At 45.7% G+C, this 24,696-nt stretch overlaps 1 protein-coding gene and 1 pseudogene across 3 annotated transcripts in view; both read left to right on the forward strand.

Annotated features, from left to right (window-relative positions):
• Nucleotides 1-19,750, forward strand: part of LOC140420217 (uncharacterized) — a 36,272-nt gene extending 16,522 nt beyond the window's left edge. The window contains exons 1-3 of one of the 3 annotated variants that reach the window (XR_011946227.1): nucleotides 6,866-7,612; nucleotides 12,738-12,951; nucleotides 19,406-19,750. Coding sequence is in view for 1 of the 3 variants with exons in the window: in XM_072504249.1 (XP_072360350.1) it covers nucleotides 13,333-13,878 (546 nt within the window). In the remaining 2 variants the exon portion in view is untranslated. Of the gene's footprint in view, nucleotides 1-6,865; nucleotides 7,613-12,737; nucleotides 13,130-13,332; nucleotides 17,098-19,405 lie in introns of those variants that run through there. The other 2 variants (XM_072504249.1, XR_011946228.1) reach the window with 2 other exon arrangements.
• Nucleotides 19,751-19,869: 119 nt separating this feature from the next.
• LOC140417988 (uncharacterized) lies at nucleotides 19,870-22,212 on the forward strand (annotated as a pseudogene).
• The last annotated feature ends 2,484 nt before the right edge of the window (nucleotides 22,213-24,696 follow it).

Genomic DNA, 24,696 nt, shown 5'->3' on the forward strand with positions numbered 1-24,696 from the left:
CTCCTGGTGCTCGGACATGGCGACCCTGGTGAACTACTGCACCCCGGAGCTGGAATACCTGACTGTGAAGTGCCGTCCATACTACATTCCACGGAGTTCACTTCTGCCATCATCACAGCGGTCTACATTCCACCCCAGGCGGAAGTGAAGAAGGCGCTTGATGAATTGTAACCGCTATAAATAACAATGAAACAGAATACCCGGAGGCCTTGTTCATCGTGGCCGGGACTTCAACCAGGCCAACCTCGAGTGTACTGCCAAAATTCCACCAACACATCTCCTGTCCCAACAGGGACCCCAACATCCTTGACCACTGCTACACAAACATCAAGGGCGGCTGATGATCCATCCCCTGACCGCACTTCGGAAAATCGGACCACAAGATGGTGCTCCTTCTCCCGGCATACAAGCAGAAACTTAAGCGAGAGAATCCGGTTCAGAAGGTTGTGCAAATGCTGGTCTGAGGCAACAGAAGAGCACCGACGCAACTTGCTTGGAGTCAGTGACTGGTCCATATTCAAGAACACAGCAGCTAACCTAAACGAGTATGCCAGCACCATCACAGACTTCATCAGTAAGTGTGTAGAAGATTGTGTGTCAAAGAAGGTAGTACGTACGTTACCCAACCAGAAACCATGGTTTAATCGGCAGATTCACTCCCTGCTAAAGGCCAGGTGTGAGGAGTTCAAGAGAGGTGATCCTGACCTATACAAAAAAATCTAGCTACGACCTTCGCAAAGCCAACAGGGATGCCAAGAGACAATACCCGACTAAGCTAGAATCATGGACTCTCATCGATTGTGGCAAGGCTTAAACAACATAATGGGCTAAAAAATCAAAGCCGAGGTGAATCTTTGGTAACAGCGCTCCCCTTCCCGATGAACTCAATTTATTCTATGCTTATTTCGAGCAGGAAACCAACAAACCGTTGTCATCTGCCCCAGCAGCCTTCGACACACCCATACCTATCATCACAGCGTCCAAAGTCAGATTGGCCTTCTTGAAAGTGAACCCTCGAAAGCGCTAGGTCCTGACGGGATCCCTGGTCGTGCACTCAGATCCTGCGCGGACCAACTGGCGGGTGTGTTCGCGGACATCCTCAACCTCTCCCTACTCCGTTCTGAGGTTCCCACCTCCTTCAAGAAGACCACCATCATACCAGGGCCAAAGAAGAACCAGGCAACGTGCCTCAATGAATACCGTCCGGTGGCCTTGACATCGATCATGATGAAATGCTTAGATACTCCACAGCTGGAGTAATGTGTGCAGTTTTACTCCCCTTACCTGAGGAAATGTATTGCCACAGAGGAACAGCAACAAAGTTTCACCAGACTTGTTCTGGGTTTGGCAGGACTGTCCTATGAAGAGAGATTAGGGAAACTAGGCCTCTTTTCTCTGGAGTTCCAAGGAATGACAGTGGATTTCATTGAAACTTACAAAATCCATAAAGGAATAGACAGGGTGGGTGCAAGTGAGATGTTTCCCCTGGTTGGGGAGTCTAGAACCAGGGGACACAATTTCAAAATAAGGGGGAAGCCACTTAGGACGGGTCCCGGAGGAGACATTTCTTTACTCAGAGGGTTGTAAATCTTTGGAATTCTCTACCCCAGAGGGCTGTGGAAGCTCAGTCACTGAGTGTATTTAAAGCAGAGATGGACAGATTTCTTTATTTTTTGTTCAATAAATTTAAGAGTACCCAATTATTCTTTTCCAATTAAGGGGCAGTGCAGCAAGGCCAATTCACCTACCCTGCACATCGTTTTAGGTTGTGGGTCTGAGACCCAAAGGACACAAGGAGAATGTGCAAACTCCACACGAACAGTGACCTGGGGCCAGGATCAAACCCAGGTTCTTAGTGCCGTGAGGCAGCAGTGCTAACCACTGTGCCACCCAACTGACATATTTCTAAATCCCTAGAACACAAAGGGATATGGGGATAGTGTGGGGAAAAAGACAATGAAGTGGATGATCAGCCATGATCGTATTGAATGGTGGAGCAGGCTCGATGGGCTGAATGGCCAACTCCTGCAACGATGATATAAAGATAGGTGGGAAAGTAAATTATGAAGAGGACATAAGGAGGTTACAAAGTGATATAGATCAATTAAGTAAGTGGGATAAGGTCTGCCAAATGGAGAATCTTGTGGGAAAATGTGAAATTGCCCATGTTGGCCAGAAGAATAAAAAAGCTTATTATCTAAATGGTGAGAGATTGCAGAGTTCTGAGATTCAGAGGGATCTGGGTGTCCAAGAGCATGAATCACAAAAGGCGAGTATACAGGTACAGCAAGTAATTAGGAAAGCTAATAGAATATTATTGTTTATTGTGAGGGGAATTGAATACAAAAGTAGGGAGGTTATGCTTCAGTTATACAGGACATTGGTGAGACCACATCTGGAGCACGTGTACAGTATTGCTCTGATTTAAGGAATGATGTCAATGTATTGGAAGCAGTTCAGAGAAGGTTTACTGGACTCATACCTGGAATTGGAGGCTGGTCTTATGAGGAATGATTGGCCAGGCTGGGCTTGTGTCCGATGGAGTTTAGGTGACTTGATTGAACCGTATAAGATGCTGAGGGGCCTTGTCAGGGTGGATGTGGAAAGGATGTTTCCTCTTGTGGGAGAATCTAGAAATTGGAGTCACTTTAAAAGCAATAACTTGCCCATTTAAGGCAGAGGAGAACTTTTTTCTCTCAGAGGGTCGTGAGTCTTTGGAACTCTCTTCCTCAAAGGGCAGTGGAAGCAGAGTCTTTGAATATTTTTAATGCGGAGCTGGATAGATTCAGGTTAAACAAGGTTATCGGGGGGTGGGCGGGAATGTGGAGTTGAGGTTACAATCAGATCAGCCGGGAACGTATTGAATGGTGGAGCAGGCTTGAGGGGCCGAGTGGCCTGCTCCTGCTCCTAATTCGTCTGTTATCACAACCTTTATAATAAATTATAGCATTTTCTCTCCTACTGATGCAAGGCTAATGGGGCTGTGGTTCCCCGTTTTCTCTCTCCCTCCTTAAATAGTGGGGTTACATTTACCACCTTCCAATCTGCAGGAACCATTCCAGAATCTATAGAATTTTGAAAGATGATCACCAATGTATCCACTATCTCTACAGCCGCCTCTTTCAACACTCTGGGATGGAGAGCATCAGCTTTTGGGGATTTATTAACTTTTAACCACATTAATTTCTCGAGTACTACTTTTTCACTAATACTAATCTCCTTCAGTTCCTCGTGCTCACTAGTCCGTTGGTTCTCTCGCGTCTTTGGGACAATTTCATGTCCTCCATGAAGACAGACACACATTGTTTAGTTTCTCTGCCATTTCATTGTACCCCATTGTAAACTCTCCTATCTCTGCCTGGAATGGACCCACATTGGTCCTTGCTAATCTTTTCCTTTTCACATTCCTATAGGAGCTTTTCCTGTCGTTTTTTTATGTTTCTAGCCAGTTTGCTCTCATATTCAATTTTCTCTTGATGAGTTCCTTGATCCTCCTTTGCTGAATTCTAAGACAAGTTTCCAATCCTCAGGGTTACACTTATTTTGGCAACTTTATGAGTGAAAAGATCTCTTATTTTATCTTCAAATAACAGCCCAAGATCTGGTTGATTGGAAGTGTCCAAAAATACAATTTTATTGCTAATTATCCACCTTGATTCTCTTACATAAAAATTAATCAAAACTTAGATCAAATAAAACATCAAATCATAAAGACAATAAAACGAAAAGATAAGAAAATATTAGGAAATCAATAGATGGTTCAGAATTTCTTAAAGCATGAATGCAAAACAAACTTTAATCATGAAAACTTATTCTTTAAAAATTCTTATCAATGGTATAACCCCTTATTGGTTTCAAATTCTCAGCTGAGGCTTCCTGATTTATTCCAAAAACTCTCTGCCACTTGGAGCATGATTTGTTATCCAGGCATTGGTCATTACTTAAGATTTATTAATGTCTATCAAATTAATTAAATGTCTACATGCTCCCACCATGTGTGCCAATCCTCTGAAGATAAGGTGTTTTGCATTAACCTTGCTTGTTGCTAAGGTTTTGCGATATTTGTAAATGTTTCTGTTGCTAAGGCTGCAATACTTTTTCGTTACCAGATGTATTTGTAGAACAATGGTTTATTCGTTACGAGGGCTTTTATTCAACTTTTCGTGAAGCAGTGTTAGATTCTGACACATATTAAGTTGCTGTACAGCAATACTCATATTTTTATCTGAAACAATGACTTTGCCTTGTGGATTTTCCATTTTCTGTCTGTATGTATACTACATTTAAGAATTATACTGCATCAATTCTTAAAGGTTACCAATAAATCAGTGAAGCAATAAATCTGTAATCTATCAATGAACCTCTTCCTTTGACCTAATGGAATCTTTAATTTTTCTTGTTACTGGAGTCCACTGGAGGCAAAGTCGTGAGACCGGCCAGTCCAGCAGAACGAAACCCTCCAACCCTCCCACTTCACCAATGTCAGAATGAACAAAATGCAGTCCTGGGTGTAATTGAGAGCAGAAACAATAACAACAGAATCCAACCCCTGGAATCAATTGTGAACTTGTTGGTGTCTCAGCAGGTACGAGGAAACACAGAATCCCTTCCCACATTGAGAGCAGGTGAACGGCCTCTCCCCAGTGTGAACTCGTCGGTGGGACGTCAAGCTAGATAATTGATTGAATCCCATCCCACACTGAGAGCAGATGAATGGCCTCTCCCAAGTGTGAACCCACTTGTGCCTCTACAGGCTGGATAATTGAGTGAATCCCGTCCCACATTTAGAGGAGGTGAACGGTTTCTCCCCAGTGTGAACTCAGTGATGTCTCCGCAGGGTGGATAAATGTGTGAATCTCTTCCCACACCGAGAGCAGCTGAATGGCCTCTCCCAGTGTGAATGCGCCGATGAGCTTCCAGTGCAGATGGGGCTTTGAATCCCTTCCCACAGTCCCGGCATTTCCACTGTTTCTCCATGTTTTGGGTCTCCTTGTGTCTCCCTATGTCAGACAATTGAAGCCTTACCCACACAGAGAACACGTGTATGGTCTCGTCCCGCTGTGAATAGTGCGATGTTTTTTCAGGCTGTGTAACTGGTTAAAGCTCTTTCCACAGTCAGTGCTCTGGAACACTCTCACTCGGGCGTGTGTGTCTCAGTGCTTTTCCAGTAACACTGATGGTTAAAGTCTTTTGAAGCTGACAGATAAGACCAGCATTTGTCCTTCTAGATTCGAAGCCAATGATATTCAGGTACCAAGGAATTGAGTGACTGTCAGATCCAGACAACGTGTATTAGATTTCTGTCTGTAATTCGTCCTCTTCGAATCTCCTGTTAAAACAATTTACAAAATACATCACTGTCAGTTCAGGATAGAAATTCAGAACAGACAGTTCTAGTTCCTCTGGAACATTCTTTCCACTCATTCCCCAAACGCTGTAAATCTCCATCTCACACACTCTCCCTCCCTTCTCACTCGGCTGTATCTAATATTCACCCTCTCAATTGTGCTGATTCAGGTTGATTGACAGATTCATGTTCACGTTTTCCAGTCCTGGACACAGCAACCATAATAAATAGGAGCTGCAGTCAGCCATTTGGCCCATTGAACTTGCTCAACCCTGTAATGAGGCCAATGGCCGACCTGCCTCAGCACCATTTCCCCACACTATCCCCCCTATCCCTTGGTGACTTCAACATCTCGAAACTGATCAATCACGATCTTGAAAATACTTGATGACTGAGGCTCCACAGTCCTCTGGAGTAGAGAATTCCAAAACTTCACCACATCCTCAAGTGAAGAATTCACTCCTCATCTTATCTTTCAGTTCATTTTCCGACCTGCTCCCCATGACGCTCAACTCCCTCGTCAGTCAGAAATCTGTCTAGTTTCACGGAGCTGAGCACCCAGCTTCGCTCCGTGTGGAGTTTGCACAAAATCCTCGTGTCTGCGTGGACCTCATTCCCACAACCCAAATATGTGCAGGGTAAGAGGATTGGCCATACTAAATTGGCCCTTAATTGGAAAAAACATGAATTAGGTACTTTAAATTAAAAAAATATGTTTTGGTGAGGAGGGGGGGGGGGGGGGCATCACAATCAAATCCAATTACTAGCCACATGTACTTTGTGTCATGTTGGGGTGAATGTCCACCCCCTCACTTTTCATCCCAGTCCCAGGAGGTTGGAGACTGGGCTGCGGAGAGGTAATGGTGGCCGCAGCTCCCACAATCCCCCCGTGCTGAAAAAACTGCTCTATCCTCCGCACGGGAGAGCGGGTGACCGGAACTGCACATGTCCAAGAGAGAGAGGCCCTCAATTGAAAAAAAAGATCGGGCACTTTAAATTCAAAAAAATAATTCAGTCCAATTCATCCTTGAATATATTCAATGACTCTCAGACTCCACTGGTCCCTGGGGAAAAATAATTCTGGAGATTAACACCCTCTGAGGGAAGAGATGACTGGAAATATATAACGTTGCTACAGTACAATATTACAAGACTAGAAATAATAATAAATGTACTTTACAGAACCATAAATAATATATCTAATCTGTACCGTGGAACAACACTGGACATTTCTCTGTATGATATTCATTTCCTATCCTTAACTGTCAGCCATCTCCGGGGGGAACCAGCCCTTTAATTGTGAACATTAGGAAAGAGACCATCCTTTTAGCCAGACAAATAAATGTGTGAAGCTGAGGGAGCAAAGGATGTCAATGTCTTTAAGAGAGAGAGACCTGGGCCAAGCTTTTCAGAGTCTGCACCCTCCTTGGATTCAATTCCTTTCCCTTCAGTTGCTGCAAGTCACCAATTGAAGGTCAGAATGAGAAAAGAAATGGAAAGGGGGGGAGAAAAGAATGTGTTTAACTCACAGATGTTGGAGACAGGAGGACGTTTCAGTAGTTGTGAAGCTCAATCATTCATACAAACCCGCGCTCTGATTGGCTGGAGGACCAGAGTCTTTCCGGTCCTCACAGTTTCTCATTGGCGAACACCTGTGCAGGCAGTTCAGAGGGTGGGCTCTCCTCTGTACTGCGCAGTTCCCTGTCTCCCTTAGTCATGCGCAGTCCCGGGCTGGGTGGAAATAGAGATCACCGAGCAGCTTCTCGCTCTGGCCCGAAGCGTCAGCCGGTTGCCTGGAAACCTTGTCTGCTGATGTGCAGGGGAAGGGAGAGGGGGAACAACAGGAGGGGTCGGGGCTCTCGTGCCCGCCCGCCGGGCCTGCGCACTGGAACCCGGAAACGTCACCGCGGAACAGAGTGATTCAGGCAGGGCTTCTTTGGGACGTCACAATGACCCAGAGGGGCGTTCCCAGCACTCTGAGAGCAACACCTGGTCACAGAAACAAAATACTCCGGATTGGACAAGAGCTCAGCGTCGGGAGGTCAAATACCCGCCCACCCCACGTGCGCCGAGGTCCGTCCCCTCATTGTCTCCATGACGGAGATTGGCCAATAGGAACCTGTGGACGACTGGACAGGCGCTGATCCTCCAGCCAATCAGAGTCTGGGGCCTGTGTCACTGGCTGCACGAAGCTTCCTTCACTATCTGCCCAGCAAAGCTGCTGCTCCTGCAGCTTCACACAGACTGAAACTTCCTCTCACCTCTGTAAGTAAAACACTTCCTTTTCTCCCCATTAAATTCATGTTCTCATTCTCACCTTCACATGGTGACTTGTTTAAATCCTCAGGCCCAGATGAGATGTTTCCCTGGCTGCTGTGGCCCACGAGAGGAAATTGTAGAGGCTCTGAGAATAATTTTCAAATCTCTGGTCACAGGAGCAGTGCCAGAGGAAGGAGGACAGATAATGTGGTTCCATTATTCAAGAAGAGAAGTAGAGAAAATCCAGGGGATTACAGACCAGTGAGTTTAACGTGAGTGGTCAGGAAATAGATATCCTGAGGGACAGAATTAATCTCTGTTGCGGAGGCAAGAATTAATCAAGGATAGTCAGCATAGCTTTGTCAAAGGGAGATTCTGTCTTATAAAGACCGACCCAAACAAAGGATGTAACTGGTTTCTGAGCAACAATAGCAGTGCCTCTGGTTCTGCACTAGAACAAGGAGATGGAGCAGAGGCTGTGGACAGGGCACGTTCTGCACAATGTCCTCTGCCAATTTGGAGACTTGGAGTCAGACCTCTACATGCTGCCTGACAGTGAAGGGGACTGACTGTCTGACAAGCCAGTCAATCCACTCAGCATCTCAATGTACACCCTCATCAGTGCCTATTAAAATCCTCATCTGAGTTCACCCATAGCAGAACCCATCTCTGATCTCACCATCCAATGAACTGGCAAGCAAACTGTATTTTACCCTGACCTGGATCCAGTTCCAGTGTTTCACCACAGCTGATCCCAACTCTATAGTGGCTGCTAAGTTTGTGCAGTATCGTATCTGAGCTGGTGGCAGTGAGGGACTGATCAAATGGCTTTGTGTCTACATGAAGTGCTGAGCTGTTGCTCTCTCTTTTCATCTTTGACCTGCTGTGGCTGAACAGGCAGCATTTTCACGATGGGCCGAAGGGCATCTTTCTGTGCTGTAAAACTCTCTGACTCTTTAGGTTTTGGGTCTCTGAAAGCAGGAAATCAGAAGGGGAAAGTTGGTTTGAAAGAAGAGGGTGGGGAATTGGAAAGGAAGAGATCTATGGTCAGCACTGTGTGGAGTTTTCTCATTCTCCCCCTGTCTGCGTGGGTTTCCACCGGGTGCTCCAGTTTCCTCCCACAGTCCAGAAGATGTGCAGGATAGGTGGATTGGCCATGAACAATTGCCCCTTAGTGTCCAAAAGGTAGGTGGGTTTAAGGGGATAGAGAGGGGGAGTGGACCTGGGTAGCATGCTCTATCGGAGGGTCGGTGCAGAAGGATTCTGTGGATTCGATTTCATTAGAATTTTCCGAGGAGGTGACTAGGTGTGTAGTTGAGGGTAGTGCAGTTGATAATATATTTTGTCACAAGTAGGCTTACATTAACACTGCAATGAAGTTACTGTGAAAATCCCCTAGTCACCACATTTTGGTGCCTGTTTGGGTACATGGAGGGAGAATTCAGAATGTCCAATTCACCGAACAAGCAAGTCTTTCGGGACATGTGGGAGGAATCCAGAGCACCCAGAAGAAACCCACGCAGACACGGGGAGAACGTGCAGACTCCATACAGACTGTGACCGAAGCCGGGAATCGAACCTGGAACCATGGCACTGTGGAGCAAAGTGCTACCCACTGTGTTTCCGTGCCGCCCACATGTAGCCCAGAAAAACTTCAGTAAGGTTTGTGACAATGTCTTACATGGGAGACTGGTCAAGATGGGCTACAGGCAAATTGACACCAAAATTGGCTTCCTGGCAGCAGGCAGAGGGAGATGGTCAAAGATTGTCTTTGTGACTGGAAACCTGTGTCCAGTGGTGTTCCACTGCGATCGGTGTTGGGTTCCATGTTGTTCGGACGTACATCAATGATTTGGATGTGAATATTGGAGATATGATAAGTTCGCAGATGACACAAAAATTGGGGGGGTGGGAAATGGTGAGGAACGCCTCAGATTTCAGGATGATATGGACGGGCTGGTTCGATGGCAGAACAGTGGCAAATTGAAATTAATCCTGAAAAGTGCAACAGGTCAAATTTGAGTAATCTCTCCTAACTCAGCAACTGGAGCTGTGTATATAGTTAATGTTAAATAAAATAAGTTTTGTTTTCTCTACAACTTGGTGTTATACTCTTGATTGTATCTCATTAAATACCCATATCCCCACACTCTCCTGCCACTCAACCAATTTCCTAACCGTGTCAATAATTTGCCCTCAACTCCGAGGGCTTCCTCCTTAGCCAACAGTCTCTTGTGTGGGACATTATCAAATGCCTTCTGGGAGTCCGTATAAATGACATCCATAGACATTCCCCTGTCCTCTACCTTAGTCACCTCCTCAAAAAATTCAGTAAAATAAGTCAGGCTGGCTGTCCCTGATCGAACAATGTTTTTCAAAGTGTTCAGTTACCCCACCCCTAATTATACATTCCAGTAGTTTCCCCACCATAGATGTTCATAATCTTTATTAGTGTCACAAGTAGGCTTACATTCACATTGAGGAAGAATTCAGATTGTCCGATTCACCTAACAGCACGACCTTTGGGACTTGTGGGAGCACCAGGATAAAACCTATGCAGACACGGCGGAGAACGTGCAGACTCCACACACAGTGACCTAAGCCGGGAATCGAACCTGGGTCCCTGGTGCTGCGTAGCAACAGTGCTAACCATTGTGCTACCATGCCGTGTTCGGTTCGTGGTCTGTAATTCCCTGTTTTTCCCCTTTCACCCATCTTAAAAAATGAATCCCTTCCCACACTAAGAGCAGCTGAATGGCCTCTCCCCAGTGTGAACTCGCTGGTGTATCCGCACTTCAAAAAGTGCAATTCTCCAATCCAGAGGGACTACTCCTGAATCTAGGGAACTCTGGACGATTATCGTTGGGGCATCTACAATGTGCTCCCCGACTTCCTTTAACACCCTCGGATGGAAACCGTCAGGTCCTGCGGATTTGTCACTCTTCAGTTCCATTAGTTTCCTAGTTAGTGATGGTATAGTTATGTTAATTGTATTAAGTACCTGTCCTCTATCGACTATTAATTTTTTGGGGACTTCTGGCAAGTTATCCTCCTTTTCAACTGTAAATACTGAGGCAAAGTAATTGTTCAACGTGTCTGCCATTCCCCCATTATCACTGACAATATCTCCACTTTCAGCTTTTACTGGGCCTACATTGCTCTTCACCACCCGCTTTCCCGTTACATAACTAAACATTTCTTCTCATTGATATTGATGTCACTTGCAAGTTTCCTTTCATAATCCCTTTTAGTCGCTCTTACAAGCTGCTTTATGACCCTTTGCTGATCCTTGTACCTATCCCATTCACCCGGATCTGTACTGTGTCTTGTACATAAGCTGTCCCTAATCTCTTTATTTGTCCGTGGCTGTTTTCTTTTTGTGAAGTGGAAACTTTTCCTCTCGGGTATATACTTGCTCTGTATCTCGTTAAATGTTTCTTTAAATATTCTCCACTGATCCTCAGTTGTTTGACCCATTAACAGATCTCCCCAGTTTACCGTGGACAGTCTCTGTCTCATCCCGTTAACGTCAGCCTTACCCAAGCCTAAAACTCTACTGTCTGTAACGTGCTTTTCACTTTAAAACACTACACTGAATTCAATCATGTTGTGATCACTATTTGATAAATGTTCATGCACAGTTAGGCTACTCATTAAATTGGGCTCATTACTCATAATTAAATCTAATATTGCCTGTCGCCTTGTTACATCTGGAACATATTGCAGCAGGAAACTATCTCGGACACATTCCAGAAATTCACTCCCTTTGTGACAGTTGCTTGTCTGCCTCTCCAAATCTGTGTGTCAGTTATAATCCCCCATTAATACTACTCTGCCTTTGCTACACACTCGCCTAATTTCTGCCTTTATACAATCTAGCGCCTCAGAGCTAACCAGACGGTCGATACACAACACCCGTTACAGTTTTAGATTTTTTTGTTCCTCAGTTCCACCCATATGGGTGGACGATTCTCCGTCTCGTCGGCCAATGGGGTTTCCCATTGTGGGCACCCCCATGTCGTCGGGAAGTCCGCGGGCGTGAGCGCGCTGCTGGCGAAGCGGAGGATCCCGCTGACGGAGAATCCAGCCCATGGTCTCCGCTGGATGCTTCCCCTCATTATATCCTCCCTCACTATTGAGGTGATAGTATTTCTAATCAGTAAGGCTACTCCACCCCCTCTGCCATATTCTCTGTCCCTCCTGTAAACTTTATAACCGGTATATTTGGTACCCAGTCCAGACTGTCCTGATACTTGTTTTTGGAACTGTATTGAGTTCCCCTGAGGCCTTCCCCTCCCCCTCCATTTGTTAGTTTAAAGTCATTGTGACCTCCCTATTTATCCTTTCCACGAGGACACTGGTCCCAGATTGGTTCAGGTGGAGACCGTCCCAACGGTACAGATCCCTCCTGTCCCAATACTGATGCCAGTGCTCCATGAAATGGAACCCCTCTTTCCTGCACCACTCCTTTAACCACGTCTTTACTTCCCTAATTTTCCTCATTCCTACACCAAATTACATGTGGCTCGGGGAATAATCCAGAGATTATAAGCTTTGAGGACCTGTTCTTTAATTTTGTTCCTAGTTCCTGATATTCCCCAAACAGGTCCTCTTTCCGAGTCTTGCTGATGTTGTTTGTCCCAACGTGGACCCCAACAACTGGATCCTCCCCTCCCTCTCCAATATCCTTTCAAGCCGGTTAGAGATGCCCCTCACCCTGGCACTGGGCAGGCAACACACCATGTGGGACTCTCGGTCCTGCTTCCAAAGGATGTTATCAATTATAGAAACCCCGACAACTACCACTTCCTCCCCCCGCTTGAATGGCCTCCTGTACCAGGGTGCAGTGGTCAGCTAGCTCATCCTTCCTACAGTCACTGCTCCGATACCCTGCCCCTCCGAGTCCGCTCCCTGGAAACTCGGCTGCGAATCCCCGAGATAAGGTTTTTGTCCTCACAGCTCCAAAACTTCATCCCTCCGAGTCCGCTCCCTGGAGACTAGGTCTGGGGAATAGGTATTGGAGACGAGGTATTGGGGAATGAGAGGTAGGAATGTTCCGTAGAAACTAGAATTCTCTGATCTGAATTTCTATCCTGTACCGAGTGTTGACTTTTGTAAACTTCTTTTACAGATATTGCAAGAGGAGGAATTACAGACAGAAATCTCAATTGTCACATCTTGGTCTTACAGAGTCACCTTGGGACCTGAATATCATCGGCCCTTGAATCTAGAAGGAGAAATGTTTGCCCAATCTGTCGGCATCAAAAGATGTTGAACATCAGTGTGACTGGAAAAGCACCGAGACACACACACCCGAGTGAGAGTGTTCCAGAGCACTGACTGTGGTAAGAGCTTTAACTAGTTACACAGCCTGATAAAACATTGCTCTATTTACAGCGGGGAGAGACCGTACACATGTTCTGTGTGGAGTGGACGAGGCTTCAACTGATCGTCCAACCTGGAGAGACACGAGGAGACCCAAAACATGGAGAAACCGTGGAAATGTGGGGACTGTGGGAAGGGATACAGATTCCCATCACAGCTGGAGACTCATCGACGAATTCACACTGGGGAGAGGCCATTCACCTGCTCCATGTGTGAGAAGGGATTCACTCTGTTCTCCAGCCTTAAGACACACCAGCAAATTCAAAACTGGAGTGTGGCCATTCACCTGCTCTCAGTGTGGGAAGGAATTCACTCAGTTACCCAATCTGCAGACACGTCAGCGAGTTCACACTGGGGAGAGGCCATTCACCTGCTCTCAGTGTGGCAAGGGATTCACTCAGTTATCCAACCTGCAGAGTCACCAGCGAGTTCACTCTGGGGAGAGACCGTTCATCTGCTCCCAGTGTGGGAAGGGATTCAGTAAATCATCCAACTTGCGGACACATCAGCGAGTTCACGCTGGGGAGAGGCCGTTCACCTGCTCTCTGTGTGGGAAGGGATTCACTCAGTTATCCCACCTGCAGAGTCACCAGCAAGTTCACTCTGGGGAGAGACCTTTCATCTGCTCCCAGTGTGGGAAGGGATTCACTCAGTTCTCCAACCTGCGGACACATCAGCGAGTTCATACTGGGGAGAGGCCATTCACCTGTTCTCAGTGTGGGAATCGATTCACTCAGTTATCCAGCCTGCAGAATCACCAGCGAATTCACACTGGGGAAAGACCGTTCACCTGCTCCCAGTGTGGGAAGGGATTCAGTGATTCATCCAACCTGCGGACACATCTGCGGGTTCATAGTGGAGAGAAGGCAATCACCTTCTCTGAGTAAGGGAAGGCAATTAGTGTTCCATCCCACCTGCAGACACACCAGAGAGTTCACACTGGGGAGAGTTCATTCACCTGCTCTCAGTGTGGGAAGGGAGTCACTCAGTTATCCCACCTGCAAAGTCACGAGCGAGTTCACATTGGGGAGAGACCGTTCATCTGCTCTCAGTGTGGGAAGGGATTCACTCAGTTATCCAGTCTGAAGTCACACCACAAATTCACATTGGAGAGAAGCCGTTCACCTGCCCTCAATGTGGTAGGGAATTTAGTGTTTCCTCATACCTGCCGAGACACAAGTGATTACAGGGGCTATTGCTGTTATTGTTTCTGCTCTCAGTTACATCCGGGACTGCATTTTGTTCATTCTGTCAGTTGGTCACTGGGGAGGGTCGGAGGGTTTTGTTCTGCTCGACTTGGCAGTCTCATGGCTTTGCCTCCAGAGGGCTGAAGCTCTTTGAGCCTTGTTGCGAATACCTTGGTTCAAATTTCACAAGAATCACAGAGTGAAGGGGTGTTTGGAAGTGAGAAGATATTCAGTTTGCATTTCTGTTTGGATCCCTCTAAATCCTGCCACATTGCCATGAAGATGGGCATTGGTGGTTCCATGTTTTTGTTTAATTTATCTGGGTGAACATCCAATCAGGGTATGAGGGGCAAGTTGTCTGAGGTAGACTGGGAAACTGCATTAAATGGTATGATGGGAGACGGGCAATAGCTAATATTTTAAGGCATTATTATTCATCTATGGGGGGGGGGGTCAGTTAGCTCAGTTGGCTGGATGGCTGGTTCATGATGCGGAGTGACTCCAATAGCTGGGGTGCAACTGTCGTACTGGCTGAGGTTATCCATGAAGGGTCCACCTTCTCAACATTGCCCCTCGCCTGAGGTGTGGTTACCCTCAGATTAAACCACCAGTCATCTCGCTCTCGCTCCCTCTCTCTCTGATATCTTCAGTCTGGATAGGCCCAGTGGACCAGGCTATTCTGGGTCTGGATATTTTATCCTAATTGAATTCTCCCTTAAGCTTTGAAAATGGGACAGTAACATGGTCAATCAGAACCATCAGGAAAGATCAGCTTTATGAACATGCAATGTGGCAAAAGATAAGAATGATTGTGGCCAATTACAGATGGAACCAGCATCATTCACTGGTAATGTTCCACCGTGTACCAAACAATACCCATCAACCCGTCCCCAACCGAAGGGATTTTACCCACAGTAGAGCAACTGGAGGAAAGAGGGATGTTAATTAAAACACGCAGTTCGTCAAATAGTCCAGTTTGGCAAATGGTACAGGGCGTCTGACCATTGACTACTGAAAGGCAAACCTACATCAATCCGGTATCCACCTGTGTTCCAGTGAAAGTCTGGAATGTTTAGATGGGATGAATAAGTTGATAACTTTCTCCTGGAAATATTTACATCCTGGCCCATGAATTTTGTTTTAAAGAAATCCACATTTGAAAGCCCGGCCACAACATGAAATATCAGCACCATAACAGGGCAGATAAGACAGACAGACACTCACTTTGATCTTCAGAGCATCTGAGAGTTAAGAATATATGACATGATTTTGGGATACCGGTGTGGGTGTGCAGATGTGATTTATTACATGTGAAAAATAACAAGCCTAAATTCACGGTGAAATGGACTGAAGATCGGGTCCCAAACACACACAGCTACTGGAGACACAGCAGGAGATGAAATGGTTAATGTGGCCGGGGGATTGAGACACCATTGTGACATCATCAAGGCATTGACACACTCCAGAGAGAAACTGACTTTAAAACAATCAGGATAGAATTAAACACACTGGACATGGGCAAAGTGGGAGTGAAATTAAAGCGATAATGGGACAATGAAGGGCTTGGGAGAAATAATACTGAGTAAGAACTGTCCACAATTTGGCCGTGGGGTAGAGAGGGAGTTGGAAAATCTTTCACATCCATGTTTGATCTGTTGTTTGAAGCATCTGTCCTTATGCACCAATAACCTAGAACTCACCGCACAAGAAGAAATTATCGAGTAGATGTTACCCCAGGCGGAGCCAGAACTGGACAATAATGGAGTGAAATTGAGTGAGGATTTGTGGAGAGTCTTGTAAATTCTTAATAGGATGTGGGAGTCGCTGGACCAGAATTTATTGCCCTTGAACTGAGGGGCTTGCTTGGACATTTCAGATTTTAACCGGGTCTCCCCTATTTCTAGTCTCTGCCACCAGGGGAAACATCCTCTCCGCATTCTCTCTGTCAATTCCACTCAGGATCTCATGTGCTTCAATACGATCATCTCTCATTCTTCTCAACTGCAATGGATACAGGCCCAACCTGTCAAACCTTTCCTCAGAGGATAACCCCCTCATTCCAGAATCTGGGAGTCAACCTCCTCTGAACTGCTTCTAATGCAATTATCTCATTTGTGAATAAGGAGACCCAAACTGTACACAGTGCTCTCAATATGGGGCGGGATTCTCCATCCTGAGGCGCCCCCACCAACAGTGGCCAATGGGGTTTCCCACTGTTGCCAGCTCGTCGTCTGGAAATCCCCGGGCGTGGGTGCGCTGCCGGTGCAACAGAGAATCTCGCCAGTGGAGAATCCAGCCCATGGTCTCACCAAGGCCCTGTACAACTGCAGCAAAACATCCCAACTTTTATATTCCAGTCCCTTTGCAATAAACAACAATATTCCATTAACCTTCCTAATCACTTGCTGTACCGGCTGTAAGGGCCCTTCCTTTTCATAACCTTATTTCCCCTTTCTTTTATTTCTGCCATTACATTTTTGGTCCATGGATGATTAATGGACAAGTCACTTTAAGGCAAGCAGCCTGTATCTTTAATTCAAGCAGAAGAATCCAGGCATCTGTACTGGTTTAAACTGGAGCTGCAGACCTTTAGGCACCAGTGTAAGAATTGGGGTTGGGACTCGGTTTGATTGATTCACTGGTGGCCAATGAATTGGCCCAAAAGGCTGTGCTCCTAGGTAACAGGCGGTGATTGGATCCTATCACACTGTGATGTTTTTCAGAGTCCCAAGCTTGCAGTTTGATTCTAGCAACACGAGGCAGAACTGACTAACTCTCTCTCCAGAAGGCAGCTGTGAGTGCTATCTCTCTTCCCAGATAGCCTGTGGGTGCTGTATTCCTGAAACCATGGAGACCCAAATACAAACCACAAACTGCAAGAAAAGTTTGAACAGAGATGAGGTGCCTCTCCAGAAAAGTGTGAGTACTGCATTTCTAAACTACAGAGCACCTGAACAAATTAATCTACAGAGATCAGTACAGGCTGTAAACTAAAGACTTTAATCTGCAGGTTTGCTGTGAAGAAAAGTGCGCTAAAAACCATCATCTGAAAAAAATAATTTATTTCACTTTTGATTTTATCCCTTTCCACCCCTCTGTGTTTGTCTGTCTATGTGTGTCTAGAGGCTGGGGGCAGGTTAAAGTGGGAATTAGGAATTGGCTTATAGTTAATCAGTTGTGTTTGCTGCATATTTTATTATTGTTCTTGTTATAAATAAACAGTAATCGTATTTACATTTGCAACAATGGTGACTGATTATTGGGCAGCCAAGGGCCAAAGACATAGGGTATTTTTATAAGAATTATTGGTTAATTTGCTTGTGCTGTGACTCCGGGGCACGTGGGGCTGGAATTGACCGCGCACTATCCCAGGGTGTCGTAACACGGCAAACTAACTTGTGATTCCTGTACCAGGACACCCAGATCCCTCTGTACCTCAGAGTTCTGTAATCTCTCTCCATTTAAATAATGTTTTATTTAATCCTTCCTGCCAAAGTGGACACGTTCACATTTTCCCAAGTTATACTCCATCTGTCAATTTGCTCCCACTCACTTAATCTATTTGTTGCACTTTGCATTCTCTTGAAGGGCACTTGGCAAATTAATTTCCAATCCCTCTTTGTGTCATCAGCAAATTTAACCCCATCCAACTCATTAATATAGATTGTAAATAGTTGAGGGCCCAGCACTGATCCTTGTGACATTCCACTTGTCACATCTTACCAACCCAAACATGACCCATTTATACCCACTCTCTGCTTCCTGTGAGCTAACCAATCCTCTATATGTTGGCCTCTAGTCTACACCATGAGCTCCTTTGTTGTGCAGTGACCTTTGATGTGGCACCTTGGGAAATACTTTCTGAAAGCCCCGATGCTTCGTTTGTGTGGCTGCCGGAAAGTCCTGGAAGAAGGAAATCCTCACTCCCTCATGGAGCCAGGTCCCACCTCACCTTACCCGTCTCCAGGACCGACTGGTGATCTGTCAAGTTGTGGAAATGAATGATTACAGGTCTGGGTTGGAAACTATCCCTCGGCGTCAAAGACAGGATCCAGAACCTAACGGGAACCTTACCCTCTACACCTATTCCGGCAGGCCGACGACTCGGATGTTCTTTCTCTGACCCTCAGTTCTCCAAGTCTTCCAGGAGTCCACCACAGCACTCGGCCGGTTTTCCAAGAATTGAGGAGATGCCGAGGAGGCATCTTGCTCAACGTTCAAGATTCTCTCCTCCGGATCATCGAGCCTCTTCGTGGTGTTTTACAGCTCGGCCTCATGAGCTCACAGATATTGAGTCAGCACACTCAGCCTCTGGTCAGTAACACGGAGAATATCGGCAGTCATCATTTTCACCGCCTCCGAGAGAGTCCCAGAGAGCGCGGGGTCGAGGGACCTCCTGAGGGTCAGGCCCCATGTTGAAATGGTGGCTCCACCCCCACTGAATCCGCATGCACTCTTTTATCAACGGATTCCTTGATGCCTTTCAGCATATCTTACCAAACGTAATCCCGAAACGTTCCAGGGACATGACAACAAATATTAATTCAAGGATTAGGTAGATGAGTGCCGGGCAATCAGGATAAATGATGGATTATAGGCGAGTGACACTAGAACCTGTGGAATAGCAGCTACTCCCATGGCCGTATTACGGGATACTCTCCCCCCGGGACAGATTTCTGATTGACGAGAGAGTCGAGGGTTATGGGGAACAGGCAGGAAAATGAGGAGAAAGCTGAGATGAGGAGGGATTTCTTCACTCGAGGATGTGGTGAACCTTTGGAATTCTCTACCCCAGAGACCGTGGAGCCTCCGTCATCAATTATTTTCAAGACAGAGATTGATAGGTTTCTAGATATTAAAAATATCGAGGGATGTGGGGGATAGTGTGGGAAAATGGTGCTGAGATAGATCGGCCAATGATCTCGTTGAATGGTTGAACAGGCCCAAATGGCCGACTGCAGCTCCTATTTGATATGACCTCTATGCCCAGGACAGGAAGCAGTGAGCATGGATCTGTCAATCAGCCTGAATCAGCACCTTCAGGAGAATTGGGAGGGTGAATATTAGATACAGCAGAGTGAGAATGGAGGGAGAGTGTGTGGGATGGAGATTTACAGCTTTTAGGGAATGAGAAAGGAGAAATGTTCCAGAAAACTGGAATTTAATTGTCTGTTCTGAATTTCTATCCTGTACTGACAGTGATGTATTTTGTAAATTGTTTTTACAGGATATTAGAAGAGGAGGAATTACAGACAGAAATCTCAAACGTATGTCTCAATCTGACAGAGTCATTCGCTTCCTTGAGACCTGAATTTCATCAGAATTTAAATCTAGAAGGAGAAATGTTTGTCCGATCTGTCAGCTTCAAAGCTTTTAAACATCAGTGTGACTGGAGACACACACACACCCGAGTGAGAGTGTTCCAGAGCACTGACTGTGGAAAGAGCTTTAACCAGTTACACAGCCTGGAGAAACATCACACCATTCACAGCGGGGAGAGACCGTACACGTGTTCTGTGTGGACGAGGCTTCAACTGATTGTCCAACCTGGAGAGACACGAGGAGACCCAAAACATGGAAAAACCGTGGAAATGTGGGGACTGTGGGAAGGGCTACAGATTCCCATCAGAGCTGGAAGCTCATCGACGCAGTCACACTGGGGAGAGGCTGTTCACCTGCTCTGTGTGGGGGATGGGATTCACTGAGTGATCCAGCCTGAAGACACATCAGCGGGTTCACACTGGAGAGAAACTGTTCACCTGCTCTCACTGTGAGAAGGGATTCAGTCGTTCATCCACTCTGCAGAAACATCAGCGAGTTCACACTGGGGAGAGACCATTCACCTGCTCTCAATGTGGGAATGGATTCTCTCAGTTATCTCACCTGCAGATTCACGAGCGGGTTCACACTGGGGCAAAGCCATTTACTTGCTCTCAATGTGGGAAGGGATTCACTGATTCATCCCACCTATTGAGACACCAGCGAATTCACACTGGGGATAGGCCATTCACCTGCTCTCAGTGTGGGAAGGGATTTACTCAATTATCCAACCTGCAGAAACACCGGCGAATTCACACTGGGGAGAAGCCGTTCACCTGCTCTCAGTGCGGAAAAGGATTCAGTGATTCATCCCACCTATTGAGACACCAGCAAGTTCACACTGGGGCGAGGCCATTCATCTGCTCTCAGTGTGGGAAGGGATTCAGTGATTCATCCAACCTGCAGACTCACCAGCGAGTTCACACTGGGGAGAGGCCGTTCCCCTGCACTCAATGTGGGAAGGGATTCTATGTTTCATCACACCTGCTGAGACACCAACAAGTTCACAATTGATTACAGGGGTTGGATTCTGCTGTTATTGTTTCTGTTCTCAATTACACCACAGATTGCATTGTGTTCAAGGTTGGTCAATGGGGAGGGTCGGAGGGTTTCGTTCTGCTGGACTGGCCGGTCTCACAACTTTGCCTCCAGTGGGCTGATGCTCTTGAGCCTTGTGGCAAATACTTGGCTTCAAATTTCACAAGGATCACAGAGTGAAAGGGTGTAAGAATATATTTAGATCACATTTCTGTTTGGAACCCCCTAAATTATGCTTGTTGCCATAGAGATGGACAATGGTGGTCACGTGGTTCTTTTGATTATTTTATCTGGGTGTTTCTCACAGAAGAAAACTGTCAAGCTGAGGGGCATGTTGTCTATGGTAGACTAGGAAATGACAATAAAAGATACAATGGCAGATATGCAATCGCCAGCATTTCAGGAATTATTACCTATTGACATTAAATTAGATTGCTTTGAGGAACAAAACTGTCAACAGGAAAAGTGGTGCAACCATGGCTAACAAGGAAAGTTTAGATCCATGGAAGAGACTCATAAAGTGGCCAAAATAGTAGTGAGCCTGAGGATTGGGAACTTGTTTTAGAATTCAGCAAAGGACCAAGACACTGATAAAAGAGAAAATAGAATGTGAGAGCAAACTGGCGAGAAACATAAAAATCAATGAATATCCTCGATCAGTATGTGAAAAGAAAAAGATTAGCGAAGACCAATGTGGGTCCATTCCAGGCAGAGACAGGAGAGTTTACAAGGGGGAATAAGGAAATGGCAAAGAATCTAAACAATGTGTCTGTCTTCATGGAGACAGAAATTGTCCCCAAAACACGAGAGAACTAAGGGACTAGTGAGCACGAGGGACTAAAAGATATTAGTATTAGTAAAAAAGTAGTACTGGAGAAATGAATGGTATTGAAAGTTAATAAATCTCCAAAAGCTGCTGCTCTACATCCCAGAGTGTTGAAAGAGGCGGCTGTAGAGATAGTGGATACATTGGTGGTCATCTTTCTAAATTCTATAGATTCTGGAGTGGTTCCTGCAGATTGGAAGGTGGTAAATGTAACCCCAATATTTAAGGAGGGAGAGAGAAAATGGGGAACCACAGACCAGTACCTTAAATCAAGGAGAGAAAATCAGAAATCTGTCCATGTGGCACAGTGGTTAGCACTGCTATCTCACGGCACCAAGGTCCCAGCATCGATCCCGTCCTTGGGTCACTGTCCGTGTGGAGTTTGCACATTCTCCCCGTATGTATGGGTCTCACCCCCACAACCCAAAGTTGTGCAGGGTAGGTGGATTGGCCAGACTAAATTGCCCCTTAATTGGAAAAAAGAAGTGGGTACTCTAATTTTATTTTTTTTAATGAAAGAAAAAGACCCAGGGGTGGTTGATAAGGGGGTCTGGAAGATGTCATAAGACCATGAGTAACTCTCCACACCCCCCCCCCCCCCCCCCCCCAAGTGTCCATGATATGATCACACAGGTCCTTGCTGCCCAATATCCAATTTCATTGGTTCTAAAGGTCAATATATGTAATCTATAATCACTATGATTGGATTGAGTCCAGCCGAGATGGGCGGAGTAACTGTTTGAAATGGTATAAAGATCGCTGATTTTATTTGTTCGGCGGAGATGTATCTGTATCGCTCTGTGACTCGTTCCCTGCCGGTGTAACCTCAATAAACTGACGATTGGTGCAGACCAGTGTCGAGTGATTCTTTCGGATTCATTCCCACTAACATTTTCCCACTCATTTAACTGATCTATGTTACTTGGCAGCCTCCTTATGTCCTCTTCACAATTTACATTCCTGCCTATCTTTGTAATTTTGGAACATAGGAGCAGGACTTGGCCATTCAGCCCATCAAGCCTGCTCCACCATTCAATACAACCACGGCTGATCATCCACTTCAATGCCTTTTTCCCCACACTATCCCCATATCCCTTTGTGTTATTGGTATTTAGAAATCTGTCAGTCTCTGCTTTAAACACACTCAGTGACTGAGCTTCCACAGCTCTCTGGGGTAGAGAATTCCAAAGATTCATAACCCTCTGAGTAAAGAAATGTCTCCTCCGAGACCGATCTTAAATGACTTCCCCCTTATTTTGAAACTGTGTCCCCCGGTTCCAGATTCTCCAACTAGGGGAACCATCTCACCTGCACCCACCCTGTCTATTCCTTTAAGTATTTTGTAGGTTTCAATGAAATCCCCTCTCAGTTTGAAACTCCAGAGAATACAGGCCCAGTTTCCCCAATCTCTCTTCATAGGACAGTCCCGCCATTCCCTGAACAAGTCTGGTGAACCTTCATTACCCTCCCTCTGTGGCAATAATACCTTCCCTGAGGTAAGGAGAGTAAATCTGCACACAGTCCTCCAGCTGGGGTCTAACCAAGGTTCTATATAATGGGAATATTCTGGTCGGTTTCACGACTTTCCTTCCAGTGGGCTGATGCTTTTTGAGCCTGGGAGAGCACATTTCCACTGAAATGGTCTACAAGGGGAGCACGTTAGCACAGTGTGTAGCACAGTTGCTTCACAGCTCCAGGGTCCCAGGTTCGATTCCTGGCTTGGGTCACTGTCTGTGTGGAGTCTGCATGTTCTCCCGGTGTCTGCGTGGGTTTCCTCCGGATGTTCCGGTTTCCTCTCTCAAGTCCCGAAAGATGTGCTTGTTAGATGAATTGGACATTCTTAATTCTCCCTCGGTGTACCCGAACAGGTGCCGGAATGTGGCGACTAGGGGCTTTTCACAGTAACTTCATTGCAGTGTTTATATGAGCCTTCTTGTGACAATAAAGATTATTATTATTTTAAAAATCTGATGAAGTACATTTCTTTGATCCTGGATAGTAAATAGTGTTTACCCCCACTACAAGTAGATCTAAAATAAATACATTTGTCTCTGTGCCATTGAGTCTGCAGGACCAGGCCAGATTATTCAATTGGTCTCTGTCAGTATTAATGCTCCACATGAGCCTCCACCCAGCCCTCTTCATCTCCCCCATCAGCATATCCTTCTATTCCTTTCTCCCACATGTTTGTGTCTAGCTTCCCCGTCAATGTATTCATGCTGTTCACCTCAACCACTCTCTGTGGTATCGAGTTCCACATTGACACCACTCGCTGGGTAAAGAGGTTTCTCATCATATCCCGGTTGGATTGTTGAACTCCTGAAAATGGATTGGAAATATGCGCAGCATTTGTAACAAAGGGATGAATTATCAGTGTGGAAAGAGATAAATGTGTGTCCTGATAGACATTTCAGAGACTTGGTCAAAAGTTGACAAAGGCGGGAATCTAAATGTTGAAGGGTATTGTCGGAATGGCAGGAAGCTAGGAAAAGTTGAAGCGATCACTCCTGTCAATTAAGAATAACATTTTGTCAGTACTGAGTGATCACCTTAACCTGAAAGATGAGGATGAGCAATCAATTTCAGTCAAACTAACAAATAGTAAATGTACGATGTATTTTTTGGGAGTAGTTAACGGGCCTCCTAACAGTAGTTATACTGCAGGTAGAATGAACAAGGAGTGATAAATAAGGCTTGTAATTAATGTGCCACAATAATCATGGGTGGCTTTAATCAAAGTAGATTGGGATGGGCTGAATGGTGGCGCAGTGGTTAGCACTGCTGCCTCATGGCGCCGAGGTCTCAGGTTCGATCCCAGCTCTGGGTCACTGTCCGTGTGCAGTTTGCACATTCTCCCCGTGTTTGCGTGGGTTTCACTCCCACAACCCAAAGATGTGCAGGGTAGGTGGATTGGCCACGCTAAATTGCCCCTTAATTGGAAAAAATGAATTGGGTACTCTAAATTTATAAAGAAAAAAAAAGTAGATTGGGATAATCAGATTGGCAAAAATATGTTGGGTTGATAAAGTTTTTGGGGGAGAATTTCTTAGAGCTGTTCCTTCTGGAGCCAACCAGGAAGCAGTCTATCCGAGACCTCAGTGTGCAGTGAGACAGGATTCATCAATAAACATGGTGATGGAGCATCTGGGTAACAGTGATCATAATATTCAAGGGAAGTCACTGTTTAGTCATTTTAATAGTTTTGGTTTAGTTATGTTCGGTTATCACAGAATCAAAGTGTATGAATCAATTCACTCAATACAGTATCGCACTCTGTGAGTTTCTGTATTCAGGTGCACTCCTCCTTGACAAGTGACTTGTACCATATTGTCTTA

The sequence above is a fragment of the Scyliorhinus torazame genome, chromosome 5, assembly GCF_047496885.1.
Source record: "Scyliorhinus torazame isolate Kashiwa2021f chromosome 5, sScyTor2.1, whole genome shotgun sequence".
NCBI lineage: Eukaryota > Metazoa > Chordata > Chondrichthyes > Carcharhiniformes > Scyliorhinidae > Scyliorhinus > Scyliorhinus torazame.